Here is an 11,892-nt window from a genome sequence, read left to right as displayed (position 1 = left end):
CAAATTTTTTGTCCTGCATCATTTTCTAGCCAATTGGTTGTACAGATAAAGTACTGATGGTCTTAAACAATGGTAGAACCGGAATTCAGTCCTACGACGAAATATTCAAGAACTACCAGTTCTCATAGTATAATTTTAGAATAGTTGATTCCTTGGTTAATTAGACCTGTTATACTAAGCATTTAATCGAGTAAAAATATATTTTGAAGAACTGACAAGAACCTATACAATACAAGAAACGCGTTAACACATGGTTCGAGCGTATTTGCTGATGGCATTTGTTTTATACAATAAATTTTTATTTTATTTTGTTAGGACTCCTCGATTCTGCTCCTTGTTTCTGTAATAGTTTTAAAATGAGCGAAATAATGAAGTGTTTTAGCCAGGTCGAGGAAAGCCCCGAGAGGCAATGCAGCGACCCGATGAAGGGCATCGAGATTTCAAAGTACACGACAAGGGATATCGTAGGGCCTTCGGGGGCTTGTGGAGTGTTTTTGAGGAACAAACAAGCCAGGATCACGTTGGAAGCGATCGCCGCCAGGGAAGCAAAGAGGGCGTTGAAAAATCAGACCTTAGCTAAAAATAAGGAAGAAGAGATGGAAAATTTCCGGGTCAAGTTTTGGTCAGGAGCGGACGATCACATCCTAATGAGTAAAATAAAAGGTCTCGTCGACATCGGGATGAAAAAAGCAGACGAAGACCTGTTGGAAAAGAAAAACAAGCTTAAAGTGGCTTTGTTGGAAGAGGAAGTATCGTTGACCCACGAATTTATCGAAAAGGCCCAGCAGAGCGCTCACCGCATCTACCAGGATAAGGTGGCTCTGGCAAACCAGATCGAAGGAAGGCAGAAACTAGAAAGAGGAAAACAAGCACAAGAGGCTTACGAAAAAATTCTCAAGGAGTCTTCAGACGAATACAGAAGGATGCTGTTTAGAGAAAATAAAAGATATTGCACGAAAATCAACGAGTTCCAAATGAAGGACAAAGTTTTGGCCCAAATGAAAGAAAAGGAAGAGGAACAAATGTGGTCGTATGTGATGGACAAATGGGAACGAGCGAAAGCGGAAGTCCTCGATTACGAAAAAAGGCAATCGGTTTCGAAAAATTACGGTCATAGCGATGACATATTGAGGAAACAGTTGCTGGGCCAACGCAGGACGAGGGAATTCGAACAGGAGTTGAAACAGGAGGAAATGGTGTTCTGGAAAAAGATGAACGAAATGTTTAAAGAAGACGAGGCCATTTTTCAGAAGCGGGACGCGATGGCGAAAATGAAGAGGAGGCAGGCGATTCTCGCCCAGATCGAGGAGAACAAGAGGAACCAGAAGAAAGCGGCAGAGGAAGAACTCTTATTCGACCTGGAGCTGAGGAAGCAGAACGCCCGGGAAATCGCAGAAGAATTGGCACAGATCAAGGACGAACGCATGGCCGAGAGGCGAGAATTGGACACGTTCAAAGAATCGGTGGATCAGTTCAAGCGGAATGCCCAGCAAGACGAAAAAGAGCTCGAAGTCCTGATCGCTGAAGAGATGAAAAGAATCGACCTCATGAGGAAGATCAACAGAGATAAAGCGAAAAAAGCCAGAGAAACCTTGATGAAAGAGGTATATGAGAACAGGGCCAAACAAGTCCAAGATAACAAGATGAAAGCGGAAACAGAAAAGAAAGAACGAGCCCTCCTCGCCGAATACTCGAACTTCAGGTGGCAGCAGAACGACCAACTGGACAAAGCCAAGGACAAAGACGTCGCCGATATGCATGAAAAACACCTGGCCAGTTTGATGGAACAGACCACATACGAGAAAGAGCTGGAAAGAAGAGCAGCGGAAGAAAACAGGAACTGGATCGAACAGAAAAAACAACAAGAACGGGAACTCCTAGAAAAATCCCGCATCCTCATGAACGAACCCCGTGAGGGCCTTCGACACCCTTTCTTACACGCTTTTCGGAACTGCTAGTTTACCGACCACTGGGCAAACAGCATAGAATGACATGGCTGCTCGATTGGCGCTTAAAATCATGAGTTAAAACGGTGTTCTTTCTTTCTTAAAATTGTATACTAGTATTTTGGTTGTATGCTGTGTCAAAATTAACAAAATATGTTGGCAATCCTGCAACATTCTGGCATAATTCCATATATTTTATTTCTTTATGATAAATTTGACATTATATCTTTTTCATGTGTACTTAACCTCCCACGAAATTCACGAAAAAATATTAGTCAAAAGGCGTATTTCGTCTAACTGTACTAATGCGCTTTAGTCGTTGAATATTTATCTTGAAAATTTTCAAGATCAAGGAAATTTAGCCTTTTCCTTCAATCTTGCGACAATCTTCTGAAAACATTCTATTTTTGAAAGATTCTGGGCACATCTAGCCGAAGAGAAAAAAAAAACAGTTGGCACATCTAAGCTTTGTGAATCGGTACACATTTTTAAATATTCTAGTTTGACCAAACGGATTGTCAAAAATATTACAGGATAAAGGGTAATTTTCATGTTAATTTTAATTATTTATTCCATTATCTTTACAACATGGCCGTTTATAGTATCCATAACCTTTTGCCATCCCTAACCATCCCTAACCAAATGTTTTGAGAGATTTGTTAAAAAATATTTTTAATCAATAATATTCGACCAAACATCTGAATATGCCATGCTTACAAAGGCTCATGGAATATAATTTAGACAACTTTATGCTTGGTTTTCATTAGCTGTTTATGTAAAACAGTTTTATCCCTTGTACTTATTTATTTATTTTTATTCTTACGGGGTTTTCAACAGCGGTCATATCAACCATCAGGGTGCCGGTGTTTTTGAAAAAAAATGCCTATTTGTAGATCGGGTTCGCATGCAGGGCCTCTGGATTCGAACCCGGGACCTTTACCTTACAGTCAACGCCTAAACCGTTGCGACCACCGACGCCCCTTTATCGTTTGTAAGTTTTTAAACTGTCTGAATTGTTGAGGATGTGGGGGTAGTTTGACTAGAAAAAATAAAAGAATAACAGTAAAAAATATTATACTTAATTTAAATAAATAATTTGTCATCTTTTACAACGTTTTATCACACTAGCACTTATTTTCCTGTTATTTACACTTTTCTATAAAACGATTGTTGATTTAAATAAAAAATACGAATATAAATAAATATTGGATTATCTCCATGTATTATACACAATTTCAATTTCCAAAAGTCTGATTGTGTTGACCCCAGTAGACGTCCAAATTAAATTAATCATAAAAATATTTTTTAAAAACACTGAGGAACGCTATCAATCAAACAGTAAGAACATAAAAATTGTCCATGGAAGGACATATTAAATTTAGAAATTTTGGTATAAATAAAGTTTAATTAAATATATTAATTGCCTTTTCTATAAACAATATTTACATACACAATATCACAATGTTAAATTTCTTTTGAAGAACAATATTCTGTTGCTGTCCTTGTTCATAAAATAAAAGTAGACTTAAAGTAGGAGTATTTTTTAACTTGATTTATTAATTCCAACAGACTTCTTATATTCTCTATGGTCATTTTTTTCAATTAGGGAAGAGCAGAGTTTCTCTAGATTGAAAACGGTCTGAGAACACAAAAATAGGATGACCAATCGATAATCGATCATGACTTGTCGTTTAAGGAAGAATCATATCTCGCGTGCAGAGTCTAATAGTTTTAATTATAATTTTTGTTTTACGATTCGCCTTTTTTCTCCAATTGGTCATCCTATTTTTGTGTTCTTAGACCGTTTTCAATCTAGGGAAACTCTGCTCTTCCTTAATTGAAAAAAATGACCTGGAGAGAATGTAAGAAGTCTGTTCGAATTAAGTAAATCAAGTTAAAAAATCGACATTATCGTTAACATAATGACCAGTAAATTTCTCAGTTCAGTAGCAGGAGGGGCGCTTAAAACTGAAGGATCTGGTTTATCCAGTGTCTGAACTGGGATATCCTTGTGTAGACTCCGGGTTGATTCGGCTCCGCACATCCGATCCCCCAGGATATCACTCCGGCGAGGAGCCATCTTCTGTCCGGCCGTTGGATAACCATCGGTCCGCCCGAATCGCCCTGGAAAACATATCATATTAATAATTTTTCGATTGAAAACCTTAAAGATTTATGAAAAATGGCATAAAATGTCAATTACTTCACAAGAATCGAAGCCCCCTTTTTTCCAACCGGCGCATATGAATATATCCGGTATGTGTTCTATGTAACCCGCGGCCCTGTACATCGTCTCGCACAGTGTGTTGTTGATGACCGGGACTGAGACTTCTTGGAGAATGCTCGGCAACGGACCGTCTAAAACAAACAAAAACAAGAAACTTAAATAAAGAAGATTTGATTGGAGTTTTCAAGTTGTACCTTCATAAAGCCGACCCCAGCCGGTGACGAAGGCCGTGGAGCCGACGAAATTGGTATCGTCCTCCGGTACGCAGACCGGGATGATGTTGGGCTGGAATGTCACCGGCTCGTAGAATCTGAGCAGTGCGAGGTCGTACTCGAAAGTCCTGGGGTCGAACTGGGGATGAGAGGCGACGATCTGCACCCTCCTTTCTTCGTAACCGTACGGCTCTTCTTCCGTCGACAAGTCGTGCTCGCCCAAACGTAAGAGAAGGTCACTTGGTGGTACACTGAAATCCATTAGGCAAAAATGAATCTTCCCATATAAAAAGAAATGTTCGCCCATAAAACTAACTGTAAGGATCTTGTAAATACTGACTTTTCAACGCAATGCGCTGCGGTGATTGCCCAGTTTTCGTTCAGCAACGCCGCGCCGCACTTATGGAGGAACGTCGATGTCCTCCACTGCCTCAAAGAAATCTGAAATTGAAAATTTAACAGTTGAATAACGAACTCAAAGAAGCTAATTTTTATATTAATTGTTTTAGTATTGAATTTTTAAATTATAAAAGAATGCATGTGTCTGAAGCGTTTTTTGTAAAACTAAGACGCTGAATTTGCAAAAAAAATACATCTTTGGATTTAAAACTGTTACTTCCAATTGGTACTTCCAAATCCAAAAATATTATTGAAACCTGTTTTTTCATAATTTGTTGAAGTTGTGAGGAGCGATCAAGAATGAGGTAGTTTAGAAAAAACCTTTTTCATTTTTTTTGCCGAAGTTTCGACCTTTATTCGTGTCATCTTCAGGGAATAAAATGTGTACTGTTCTTGTGGTGTCATATTGGTTTTGTGAGAAAGTGTTGAGTCACATATAAAGTTCACAACACTTTCACACAAAACCAATATGACATCACAAGAATAGCACCCACCTTATGCCCTGAAGATGACCCGAGTAAAGGTCGAAACGACAGCAAAAAGGTGTTTTTCTAAACTACCTCATTCTTGACAGCTCCTCACGACTTCAACAAAACAATTGAAACAATTCAAAAGTGATCAATTCCAACATAGAAACTCTGTATGTTAAATTAATTCTTCAGGTTCAATTAAAATTGAACCATTCAGTAGCATATGAGTGTGTGCAATCCAGCCAATACACGACAAAATAGAAAAAATAATCTCAAATCTAAAGCTAAAATTTAATCTTATCAAGGAACTTTTTTGAGGATTAAAATTTAAAAAAAAATGTATACATTTTTCGTTTCATTGGTGTAAAACTTTTATGCATCGTTTGATTATTATTTCGATTATATTTATTTACTTGTAGCTCTGTAAAGAATATAACTTTTTGAATTAATGTATTATTGTGTTTTACAATGGGATTTTAAATGTTGTTGTTGAAGGGATAAACAATTCGGAATTAGGTAGAAGCTTTATGGAACACAAGAACAAAAGTACAAATCTGCCTCATCTCGTCAATTCTTCGAAAACTAGATTTATAGTATTTTTACACTGCTTAATATGTTGTTGAACTTAGTTTTATTTGAACAAAATTTCATAATTAGATGTAAGATGGTGCTGCAGGATGCAATAAGAACGACAGTCTCAGTGTTTATTTTCTTAAAGCCCAAATATAATTTAATTTAAATTTTAAAAACCAGGTCAAAAACACTAAGTCGACATGATTTAGCCAATCAGCCTCAATATTGTACGTTTATAATTAACCAGTTACTGTAAAACATTCTGGAAAATTTTGAATAATTTGAATGGAGTGAGTTCTTATCTTTCTTGATAATCTGATCAAAGGAAGCAATTTTCTCAAAGAGAGCCAAAGTGAAGAACATCGTGGAAATAAAAGAAAAGCGTCTTAATTGGAGCTAATCAATCGGAAAATCCCATTGTAAAATTTATTTTTAAGTAGCGTTCAGGAACATGTTGCAATGATAATTTTTGGTAGATTAGTACGTCTTGCCCTCCTTCCTCGAGTACTGGTCCCGATTCATTATTCCAACAATTATTTTAAGTGTGGCTTTACTGAAATCCGCATCGGGCCCACAAAGGATTTTTGCCGCGTGGGCGTCCCGGTACATTTGGTACATCCTCCGGAGTCAAGCACCCCGTCAAGTACTGAACTTTTCATTCAACCGGCGAAAGGTCTTTTGGGAGCGTTCCAAGCTTTGACACTCACGCGACCTCGAAAAGTTCAAATTGCAAGTTTGTTTATAAACAAATTATCAAATTTTACACTTTAAGCTTGGTCGACCTTTCTGAAAAGTTATGTACTAAGCCTGTTCTTTTTCAGGTTTTCCTTTTTGTATCTGGATTTTTACTTTCATTGTCTTCCACAAAGTAAGTCTTAATCGCTCTACTTTTCGTTATTGTCCTTTAATTGTTAATTACACAAAGTCCTGAGGTTACTTACTTGCCAAGGCCATTTTCCGAAGCCGCTGACCTGCCCTCCGACGATCCTGGCCTCGGGGAAAAGGCGACGACCGCAAACTGTAAGCAGAAAGAGGGTGGTGTTCAGAGCGACCATCACAGACTGGCTCGCCGATCAACGAGAATTGGACCCCACCAAACCACTACGGCATCGCACGTGTTGGTCGGGTCCAAAATCCTGGCCGGCCGTGACCCATTGCGGTTTTGCACAAAAAAACACAACAAGAATATAAAAAAAATCAATAACTATCAGGTACAAAAAGCGTCATGCGGTATAACGAAGCGATGTGGAAATTATCCAGAAGCTTCTCGAGTGCAAAAACCAAAGCTTTTACAAGATTGTAACTTGGTTGAAAATTGTTTTAAAAAAAACCCAAAACTTTCCCGTTTCTTTTTGACTTTTCAACAAATCTTATATTTGATCCATTTGTTCCATTAAGTGAGCCATTGAGCAATAGTACTTTATCACTTTAAAACATTATCAGAAGAGCTACTGTTCACCCCCCCCCTTTCAAAGGTAAACTCATGGCAGTCCCCATAAGCAAAATTTAAGTTAGTAAATAATAAACTAGCATTAAAGAAATGATCTCAGATTTTGTTTATTTGTGAAGAATTTTATACTTTATATGTTTACTATATAATCAAAATAACTTCATAAGAAAGAGCGAAAGACAATTTTTGTCTACTATTATTAAGTTAATGGAAAAATTAGACATTTTAAAGTCTTCATATATTTAAAAATGCATAAAGCTATATTTTAGCGTTAATTTAAAAATTTAAATATATTTTTTGCTTTTTGATATAGAGGTTTATAGTTTTATAAGTATATAGGTTTATAAGTATATAGGTTTATAAGTTTATAATTTCTAATCTTTTTACAACCAGTAAAAAGGCGTTATGTTCAAAATACGACCCTGGAATGTTATGCCAACTAAAGGCACATTTACAAAAATGTGAGTAAATTCACGTCAAAAGACTAATTGGTTTTTGCTCGCATCTCATTTCCATAAGATCCAGTTCAATCGGAAAATACTGAAGGACGTTTTTGTTATGGTCCAACAAACTTAAAAACAATCAAATTACAACATTTATTATAATTATCATTATTTAATATTTATTAGCCAATATTGTACTAAAAATGTACATTAAAAAAACAGTGTATCGTTAATGTCTGAAAAAGGTTCAGAAAATGTGCATAACTGTTTTATGGTTAATTAATGATTAACACAGGCGTTCAAAAACCAAATTGTATTGCAAGTAAGTTCTGTATTTTTAATGGATTCTACTTTAGATAGGAGGAAAAAGTTTTGTTTAAAAGGTTAAATCTGATCTTTATAAGCATAAATGATTCTCCAAAGAGAAGGGTTCCTTATTTAATCCAGACCTTACAACTTCAAACTACTACCCTTAAAGAGCAATAGCCCAGTTACTTGAAAATAAATAGCTATCACTTTGAAAGTAATCAGGACTTTCTTTTTATCCTCAGCGTTTTGAAAACAATTTGACAGTGTTGGTCAAGTCCTATTATAAACTTAAAGTGAAAATTAACCGAATATCCTAGATTTGTATTTATTTTTAATTTGAAATTCTTCTTGAGGCGAACGACCTCTGGTTTTGGCCAACGTCTTCCGACGACTAATTGGCCGCAATCATTTCCCTAATGACCAAGTCCCAAGGCTGAACACTACTTCTTTGCAGTTAATGTCCTGACATTTTTCCTTTGACATGTTTGTTTGATTTTGTTTAATATACAATGTACCACACGACATGTTTAATAGAAATCTGAATATTTATAGTTGTTTTTTTTTTATTTCTTGTTAATAAACACCCGACCAAAAATGTATGGTATAATTATGCTTAAAATATATGTTTTTCGTGTAAAAAATAAGATTTTTCACTCACCTTCCTTATAATTAGTCTTGTTGAAGGATTCCACTTCGTTTATTTCTGGAGGAGGAGTCGAGGAAGATGATCCTTGCTCAGAAAGGGTCGAGGCTGTTGTGGCCGATGAGGTCGTGGTCGATGAGGACGTTGAGGTGGAAGAGGGTGTGAAGCTGGAGGAGGATAAGGTCGAAGTGAACGACGATGCCGAAGGTGTGGTCGATTGCGGCAGGGTGGTTTGGATAACAGGGAGGGCGGTGCTGGATCCGATTGACACTTCACTCGGTTCTCCGTGCGTAGTCGGACGAGATGTACTCGGAGAGCTGAAATCCGAAGTAGTCGTGTAGTGCTGCGTAGTGCTGGGCCGTTGGGTAGACGAAGGCCGTTGGGTCGAGGAGGGACGGTGGGTCGTGGAGATGATCGGAGGTCTGCTCGAGGGCCGGACAGTAGACGATGTCACCAGTTGGGGACGATTGCTACTTGGAGTAACCGGCCTCGATGTCGTGCTGATGCTCGGCTTGTTAGAAGCCGTCGGTTTAGCTGGCGGTTTGCCCGAAGTCGATACCGGTTTCGCCGTACTGCTGACTTGCAGTACGTTTACTACATTCTGTGAAGTCGTGGTGGGTCTTTTAGTCGGCGGTTGTGTTGGCTTCTTCGAAGTCAAAGGTATCTCTGCACAAAGGTACAATTAGGTAATTCATATTTGCTTGACCGAGAAAAATACTTACTTGTAGTTTGGGGAGAAGGAGCGTGAGTTGTTACCGAAACGGGAATCCAAGTCGTCGAAGGTGGTTTTGTGGTGTGTTGTTCCGGTTTGGCAGTGGTGTTGATAGGACTGGAGGACACAGGTTTCTGCGGTTTTGCGACGGGCGGTTTGCCCGTAATCGGTTTATGAGTCGTAGATGGCCTTGCGGGTGCCGAAACCGTGGACGGTCTCACAGGGACAGATGCCGCAGAGGGCCTCGTGGTAGTCGTGGACGGTCTTGCAGGATTCGTGGACGGTCTTGCAGGATTCGTGGACGGTTTTGCTGGATTCGTGGACGGTCTGGCTGGAGTCGGAGTCGTTGAGGGCCTTTTGGGAGGTGAGAAGCTCGAATTGACAAAAATCGGTTTGTGCGTTGCAACCGACGGTGTTGAAACTGAAAACATAAGTACATTTATTAATTTATATAATTCACACTGCAACAACAAGTACATAACAGATTTGAATTAGTTTTTGTGCGATATTTAATATTTTAATTAAGATCTTTAGTTAGTTTACCTTGAGGTTTGGTGGGCTTCTTAGATGGCGATTCTTCTAAAGTGGTCCAAGTTACCAACGTCGGAGTTGGGGTCGTTAGAGACGGTTTTACCCCGCTGACTATGGGCCTGCTACTGCTTGGCTGAGGTCTGGATGAACTGACCGACGGCCTGGAAGTCGAAGGCTTGAGGCTCGTGGGCTTGAAGGTCGTCGTGGTGAGAGGAGGCTTGCTGGAAGTCGGCCTCGGCTTTGGAGGCTTTTCGCTTCCTGTGGTTTCCTGCGGTTTTTGAGTTATCGCCGGCCTGTTCCTGGGCGTTGTAGTGCTGTCCCATTCTCCCAAGTGGTTGTCCTCGACCGGAGGAACCGCTTCTAGATCGTTTTCGGGCACCTTACAGCAACTTCCGAAGTAAAACCTATCGATGCACGTTCCGAGGTGCGTCCCATTGGCTTTGGCGCAAGAAAACGCAAACATGCATGTCCCAGTTTCTCCAGTTTTCCGGCTCAGGCATGGCAATTCTCTGATATTTCGTCCGATTCCTATAACTAAACATAAATTCTTAATGAATAAACAATGCTGTGGAAAGTATGAACAAAGTGTAACATCTATAATGTTAAATGTATTGCAAATACATTCATACCTATATTGTAGAAGTTATTTATCAGGAATATTTAACTAATCACTGAAGCAAGAAAAGTACGGTAAAAACATGGTTTGTGATCTGCGTTTCGATGATTTCCGTTATTCCTGCTTTATGGTTTAGTAGTCTTATACACTTCACTAGTCAAGCATCTTTTTAACAAAATATTGACTGTAATATTGCACAATATTTCAAAGAATTGATACCTTGATACCGTAGGTGACAAGCTATTATATGTTATTATCTATGGACAAAACTGGGTCTGAACTTGCCCTAAAGATGGGTATTAAACAGGGAGATCACTGTCACCCTTGTTTAACTGTTCTTCAGGAAGTTTTTCATTATCTTGATTGAGATAAAACATTCAGTAAAAATTGCTCTTTTTAGTGAATCTTTTTCAATTTCAAGCAGATTTATAGTCGAAAATTCAACAGGTGGCTTGATGATATGAAGAATTTCTTGAGAATTTCGTGGATAAATTACATTTGCTGAAGGTGTTATCTTCGAAGATTCTCCAGGTATTAAATATAACGAATTTTTAAGTAACTTTGAAAGAAAAAAAAAGTTGCCTGAGGTCGATATAAACAGAAAAGGTATAGGAGCCTTCAAGGGAATTAATCGCCATTGGCATTTCCTGGAAATAATTCTTCTTCTGAAATAATTCTTATGCTTGAAATTTATATTCGAGAAGAGGATGGGCGTAAAGCATATGGGCGCATGTCGTACGTGTCAAGAGAAAAGGGTTGAAAGGTCGTCAGCGATGGGATGAAGAATTTGATCAAATAATGCCTAACAGTAAAAAAAATAGAAATTAAATGGAAAATAAAGGATGTGGATAAGAGATGCGTTATTATTAATTATTATTGCATTGGGCCAGGATGAAGGAAGTGATACCATCCAAATGACCCATGATCTATACCTATCGACGGGACGAGTAGAAGGAAAAAATTCAACAGGTGTCCTGATGACCTGAAAAATTTCTTGAGGATTTCGTGGATAAATAATCAGTTTAATTGGCAAAGAAGGGAAATAATTTCGTCCGGAGTTGAATTGCCAATTAAGAAATTCCAATAATAAATGTCCTTTGTAAATATTTATTATTATGTAATTAGCTCCTTTTGTTAAAGGTTTTCTTGAACCTTTACTCTTCTTGCGGGTCATCATTATACAAATTATAGCAACCTAAAACTAAGTTTCGTCCTGCTTTCCCAGAATTTTAGAGAAACGTTATAACACTAAAATCCATCTTGCTTTTTCAGCATTTTATACCATTTTTTTAATCTCACTACTTTAATAAGAAGTAGTGCAGTTAGTCGTTCTTCTAATAATAAATGTCCTTTGTAAATAT

At 38.1% G+C, this 11,892-nt stretch overlaps 2 protein-coding genes across 3 annotated transcripts in view; one reads left to right on the top strand and one right to left on the bottom strand.

Moving 5' to 3' along the window:
- Positions 1-2: 2 nt before the first annotated feature.
- LOC106664578 (trichohyalin-like) lies at positions 3-2,020 on the top strand. Its single transcript, XM_014390429.2, has one exon. It carries the CDS (start codon positions 357-359, stop codon positions 1,956-1,958), a length of 1,602 nt encoding a protein of 533 aa, XP_014245915.1. The 5' UTR covers positions 3-356; the 3' UTR covers positions 1,959-2,020.
- Positions 2,021-3,373: 1,353 nt separating this feature from the next.
- Positions 3,374-11,892, bottom strand: part of LOC106664623 (serine proteinase stubble) — a 30,960-nt gene continuing 22,441 nt past the window's right edge. For both annotated transcript variants that reach the window (XM_014390531.2, XM_014390532.2), the window contains exons 3-10: positions 9,928-10,449; positions 9,395-9,805; positions 8,688-9,338; positions 6,769-6,845; positions 4,726-4,826; positions 4,368-4,636; positions 4,150-4,304; positions 3,374-4,070 (exon numbers count right to left, since the gene is read on the bottom strand). In XM_014390531.2, coding sequence (XP_014246017.1) covers positions 3,909-4,070; positions 4,150-4,304; positions 4,368-4,636; positions 4,726-4,826; positions 6,769-6,845; positions 8,688-9,338; positions 9,395-9,805; positions 9,928-10,449 — 2,348 coding nt within the window. In that variant the 3' untranslated portion in view covers positions 3,374-3,908. The remainder of the gene's footprint in view (positions 4,071-4,149; positions 4,305-4,367; positions 4,637-4,725; positions 4,827-6,768; positions 6,846-8,687; positions 9,339-9,394; positions 9,806-9,927; positions 10,450-11,892) is intronic.

This window comes from Cimex lectularius, unplaced genomic scaffold (genome assembly GCF_000648675.2).
Source record: "Cimex lectularius strain Harlan isolate CLEC.00 unplaced genomic scaffold, Clec_2.1 scaffold8, whole genome shotgun sequence".
Taxonomy (NCBI): Eukaryota; Metazoa; Arthropoda; class Insecta; order Hemiptera; family Cimicidae; genus Cimex; species Cimex lectularius.
The sequence above is the reverse complement of the archived record's forward strand: the minus strand, read 5'-3'. Positions and strand labels throughout refer to the sequence as shown.